Raw genomic sequence first — 5,800 nt, 5'->3', positions numbered from 1 at the left:
TTTTTGACCATTCGACCTAGTACATATTCGGAATCCGTAGTGACCATTCCAAACTAGGACAGGTTGCTTACCCGATAGGTTGTTTGAAACCGCTGTGTGCGTAGTGAAACCCTAGTTCCTGACAAAATAGGACAGGGAAACCCAACCCCAACATAGGGGTGTTTTGTTCTCTTTACTTGCTATGTGCTTTTAGAGTGTTGCTCTACAGGGAACGCACATGTCAGTTTGCAAGTCTGAGTATTAAACCTGGGGACACCAGTATCAGTATCAGTTGTGAGAATCAGTTATCCGCGGGTATTGGTTCAGTTTTCGGGAACAGTAATTTCTGGGAACAATGATCAGCAGTAGGGTACAGTTGTCTGGCTACACCCGTGTTTGATCAGTTTGGGCTGAAATGCTGTCTGTTTTTCTTTCAGTTCAGAGAGTTGCAGAGTTGATACAGAACAACCAGTGTCTCCCCCTTGCTGAGGCAAGATTTATGGCGACACAAAGTTCAGAAGAAATTGTGGTTATGACGGCTGCATTGGAGCAGGGAGCCGCTCCGCAGAATGAGGCCGCCATTAGTATGTCATACCCGCCCAGGATGCCCGTTGTGCACCCAGTCTGGGCTCCCCAGTTATACCAGGCTCGTGAGCCCACCACTTTCGAATTGATGGGGATGATAGGCGATCTCCAAAGGTCTGTGGCAGACCTCGCCTATGGAATGTCGGCTTCACCGCCAGCGGCACCGTATGCCGGGAATTTTGTACCACAGGAGCCCCCGCTACTGGGGCGGATTGTGATAGAGCTCAGCCAGCCAGAGGTGGCTTCCGGCTATAGCCACGACATGCCAGCACCAACCCAGGCCCTCGATCAGGCTGAGGCCAGGGGAAAGGACAAGGCAAAGGTAGACGCCGACCCTATTGAGCAACTGCTGTGGGCAGTCGAGGCTCAGAAGGCCAGAGGGATGAACAAGCAACAAACATCTGCAATAGTGACCAAAGCTGTGGATGATGCTTTCCCCACTCCGATCAAAGGCAGTTCAAGCCAGGCAGAAAACCGGGATGGGCCCCGTCATGCCCAGACAGTTCCAGTAGTTCCCAACCCTGCACCGGGGAAGGTTCAAAAAGCCAAGGCAGCGCCAGCTGATCCTTTCGCCAGCGCATCTGGCAAGAATCCTCAAACTGCAAAGTACCTGCCCCGAGGGCGCAGGGTCTTTCATGACCTCCACATGCCTTTGTCTAGGGCATTGCTAATATTGGTGAAGAATGGGCATCTTAAGCCTTTGGAGCCCCGGCCACTCCCGAAGAATCTCCCCACCACTCATGATGCTACCTTGTACTGCGCGTACCATCAACAGTCCGGTCACAGTACCGATGGATGTTCCCGCCTTCGTCATGAAGTGCAGGATTTGATTGATAACAAGGTTATCCTACCACCTACCTCAGGCAAGCCCGTCACCACTCAGTTGTTGGATTTCGAGGGCTCAGATACTGCGAGTATGTAAAGTGAACCGCCTGCGGGCAACATTTGGTACATTTTTGATGAAGCGTCTGGCACGCATTTTTGAGCATCGGTGAAACCGAGTTTTGTAAATCTTGGCTTGGATGTCGAGTCAGTCTTTTGTTTTGAGTCTGTCTCTTTGTCTTGAGTCAGTCTTTTTTGCTTAAGGGTCTGTCGGGTTGTATCGAGTCAGTCCCCGTTGTATATAATACCTGGTGATTCTGGGGTTGTTGCCTCGAACACCATTTTGTTTTATAATTATTATCTGTTTTTGTTTTGAGTCTGTTTCTGCCGAGGGGCCAGTTGCACCAACAAAGCCGATCAAAACAGCTGTTGCTATCTCAACTTCATGCTTGCTTTCAGCATAAGTGCCAGAGAATTTGAATGGGCTGACAGTACATCTCGCCTGCTCTCCTGTGTGCCAAACTCATTGCATTAACCTAAGTTTTTCAAAAAAAAACAAACTTTTGAACACTGCGGTGATGAAAACGAAGAGGAAGGAATTCCTCGGGTTTTGTAAAATTTTGATCATTTTGAGAGAAAGAGAGGCGTGCTAAGCCTTTTTATGAATAAAGCCATGCTTGTCGGCGTGAGTACTGAGAAGGATCCTGGCCTGATCCAGATTGGTTCCGCACTATCTTCGGCGCGAGCGATTCGTCGCCTTCTTAAAAACTTTCAAAAGCAAATGTTTTACGCGGCCCTGCGAAGACCTGTGTGGAATCGCTCTTGAGGTCGCACAGCCTAGGATCGCTCTCAGCCTCAAGATCCAACCTGTTTGTTTTCCGACCTTGAACCCGTTCAGAATGTTCAGAAAGTTCAACAGACAAACGCCATGAAAGGCCCGTGTGGCCAGTTTTGAGGTAGCCTTCGATCAAGAAGCATCAAAGCCAAATCAGAAGGAGTAGATCTCGCCGGAAGAAGCTCGTGGAGCAACCTTGATGGATTCTCCGCAAATCAGTGCAACAGTCGTTCTCCTAGACACAGAGAGGCTTCAATTTCAAAAACCATTTGGCATGGACCTGCTACACTTTTACCCTTTGAGAGGCTCGCTGGGCCGAAGACCCGGAAGGGCGGCCCAGGCAAAAGTTAGAGCAAGAGAAAGATACAAAAAAAGAGAAAAATACAAAAAGAAAGATTGAAAAAGAAAAAAAGAAAAAAAAGCAAGAAAAAAAAAGAAAAAAGAAATAGAAAATGAAAAGAAGCTCGCAAGGTCGAAAACCCGCATCGGGCGCCTTGGAAAAAGTTAGAGCCTAAAAAGGAGAGGTTAAATACCCGAGTGGACCTTAACCGGAACTACGTAAGGCTTGATTCCCATGTTTGGGATACGTAGGCAACTTCATCATGAAGTCCAGCCCCCAACGCTTTCATAAGCGTCTCAGTCCATGCAATGGTTTCGATTTCATCCCCAAAGTCCAGTGGCCAACACCTTTCAAGGTGACTGTGTCCATATATGTGTTGTGCTCGTCTTCGTCATCGCTGTGTCCAAGAACTCGACCACCGCCAATGAAGACTGTCTGCGGATTGCTGCGGCACCATCCCAAACAAGGGGCAATTTTCCGTTGCCACAAGCCGTCGTGAGACGCCATTCAAACTAGGGGCAACTTTCCGTTGCCTCCCACCCCCTTTAAACCAGGGGCAATTTTCCATTGCCTCCGATCCGAGGTTGCGCATCTCAAAGGGTAAGCTCCATGCTTGTCGAGCATCAGCTGTTTGAAAAATAGTTTTTGAAAATTTTTACTGGGGTTGACTATTTTCTCGAAAACTATTTCATTTTCCAAAATCGGACCATTGTCTTGAATCCGAAAAGGAAAACTTTCAGTGCTTGCTGCCTGACTTGCATGCTTTTCAAATCAAAAATTGAACAAGTACGTTAATTCGACTCTCATTTTTATCAAAACTGTTTTAGTAGAAAGCAAAAATAAAGAATGGTTAAAATGATGAACTAGGGGCACAGTTGAGCCAGGCGTTCTGTCTTTCCCCCGTCACCGACGTACTTGCCAGAAGAGCGCTCTGCCCGCCAGAAGAAATAGCGGTGAGCTAACGGCATCGGGCGTGAACCCGCAACTTCCTGTTCATCCATTAATCACCCCGGGGAGGGATGGAAAATGAGAGATTGAAGAATAGAGAGGTGTAAGTTGAGAGAAAAGTGAGGAAAAGGGTTTTGAGAGAAAATCCGAGCTTGAGAGTCGAGTGATGTGAGGATCACAAATGAGAAAGGGTGGGAAACGATACCCAGTTTGAACTGGCTCCTCGTGGTCCGAGGTTCCCCCATCGTCGTTTACGCGTCTATGTGTCGTGTCTCTTTCATTTGACAGTCTCGTCTTTTGTTTTGAGTCTCTCCCGAGCGTGTCTCGTTGTGTTTAGGTCGTGTACCTCTTTGTTTGAGTCCTCCCCGCTGTGTTCAGTGGTAGGCTCGATATCCCGGTTTGAAAAACCCTCATTCGATTTCAAAAATCGCTTATGCTCAGAATGCTGTGCCATTCTCTACATTTGAACGCATTTCGACTCCAACCGGTTCCATCTTTGAGCTCTGTCTTGTCAGATTGGGCTATTTGTTTGAGAATTGCCCTGTGCAGAATGAATCGAATGCTGTGTTATGGGCTGAATGCAGATTAATCCCCAACAGAGTAAGGGCTGTGTGTCCAGAATCAGGCAGTGGATTGCTTGGGTTATTTTGCTGTTGGCTGCTTTAGTTATCTGATTATTACAGTGCAAGCGTTTAATTTTCAGATAACCAATCAATTTCATTTACATTGAGGTGTAACATGTTGAGATGCGATGCAATGCATGAAATGTGTAAATGTAAACACTTTTTCAGATAAAAAGTCTGTTTCATTTACTTAGCTTTTCAAATGTACAAGTTTTGGAAACAAAAATCTGCCTGCGGCAGTACAAGGTAATCTATCTACCAACAAAAAGAAAAGTACAAAGAAAGAAAGAAAAGATAGCAAAAATCTGCATCTATGTCCAGCGACTCCAAGGGCTGTCAGTCCGTCCTGGTCCTCTTCCTGGACGAGGGTCCAGGAGCATCATCAGCATCGTCGTCAGAGCCCGAGCTAGAACCGTCTCCGGTCTCCTCCTCCGATGACCCTGCCTCCGCCTCTGACTCCTCGTCGTCGTCATCGTCCGGGACTGGAGCTCGCGAGCTACTCCCGACGTGAGTACGCCCTCCCCTGGTACGGGGAAATATCCTGCCCTCCTCATCTCTCCTCCGAGCAGGGACAGAAGGTCTAGCTGGAGCACCTCCTGCCATGGGAATCTGGAAAGGAGGCTGAAAAGTTCACAAAAAGGGAAATGCATCAGTACACTGTGAACAGTTTAAAGGTGCAGAATGCAGTGTATGAGTACAGTGTAAGAGTGCCGTGAGCAGTTTAGCAATGCAGAATGCAGTGTGTGAATACAATGTAAGAATGCCGTGAGCAGTTTATCAGTACAGGGTGCGGTGCAGAATGCAGTGTATGCAGTGTTCAGATACTGTGAGATCAGTGTATCAGGTGTTGTGCCGTGCATCAGATTATGTAAAGCAGTGTATGAATGGTTTGAGGCCAGTGTCAGAAGGACATACCGGTATGCTGTAGACGGCTAGAAGGTCAAATGTCCGCTGGAGCATCCCCATCATCGAGGCATTCATCGCCAACGACTGACGGGTGTACCCCGAAGAAGCCTGCAAAAGTATCAGACGCATCAATATTCTGTGGAATATCAAGTAAACTGAAATGAAATAACTGTACAAAATGCAGTAGAACATACCGGAGGTAAGTCGGGGACATCAATGAGCTCGTGACCAGCCGGTGGAGGGGCGAAGGGGATCTGATAGGTCGACCCACCCTACCCCTGGAAAGTCAGTACAGCAGGCAGGGCAGGCCAGCCAGCTCCCCGTCCTCCCTGCACTCTACCCCTACCACGGACCCGGGCCCTCCTCGAAGATCCAGCCCCTGCCCCCGCTCCGGCCCCAGCCGCCGATGCTACAGGCCTGGCCCCCTCTGCTCGACGACCGCTCAGGGGGCGCATCAGGTATGTCCGCATGTACTCCTGATAGTCTCCAGTGCCTCGGAAGCCGGCCTCCTCCCAGCCGATGGAGTAATCATCCAGCTTCTCAGGGGTCAGCCCCTCGGTCTCCCTCATCTCTGCAGGAGGGTGAGCCGGGACTATCTGCTCAGGTAACCCGCGGGTCTGGCGTAGAAAACGCTCCCCCAGGTACCAAGCCCGACAGACCGGGCCCTCTAGCAAGATCCGGAAACGCGAGGTCTCCTCAGCACCAGGGAACCGACCCCGCATCGCCGACGGCAAGGAAGCCCATGGCCGCCATGTGATCTGA

At 49.2% G+C, this 5,800-nt stretch overlaps 1 protein-coding gene across 1 annotated transcript; it reads right to left on the bottom strand.

Annotated features, from left to right (window-relative positions):
• Positions 1–4,300: 4,300 nt before the first annotated feature.
• LOC145801679 (uncharacterized) lies at positions 4,301–5,129 on the bottom strand. The gene is made up of 2 exons (XM_082893415.1): positions 5,048–5,129; positions 4,301–4,753 (listed from the first exon to the last, which is right to left on the bottom strand). The coding sequence occupies exons 1-2, from the start codon at positions 5,111–5,113 to the stop codon at positions 4,469–4,471; spliced, it is 351 nt and encodes a 116-aa protein (XP_082749541.1). The 5' UTR covers positions 5,114–5,129; the 3' UTR covers positions 4,301–4,468.
• Between the last annotated feature and the right edge of the window lie 671 nt (positions 5,130–5,800).

Source organism: Camellia sinensis, chromosome 10 (genome assembly GCF_055761805.1).
Source record: "Camellia sinensis isolate YWXY chromosome 10, ASM5576180v1, whole genome shotgun sequence".
In the NCBI taxonomy this organism is placed as follows: Eukaryota; Viridiplantae; Streptophyta; class Magnoliopsida; order Ericales; family Theaceae; genus Camellia; species Camellia sinensis.
The sequence above is the reverse complement of the archived record's forward strand: the minus strand, read 5'-3'. Positions and strand labels throughout refer to the sequence as shown.

What these genes read in the sequence shown, in the direction of transcription:
- LOC145801679 (XM_082893415.1), bottom strand. Translation starts at nt 5,113, where the DNA reads ATGAATGCCTCGATGATGGGGATGCTCCAGCGGACATTTGACCTTCTA. An exon ending in TAGCCGTCTACAGCATACCG is followed by an intron (nt 4,754 to 5,047) that starts GTATGTCCTTCT and finishes TGAACTTTTCAG; the next exon opens with CCTCCTTTCCAGATTCCCAT.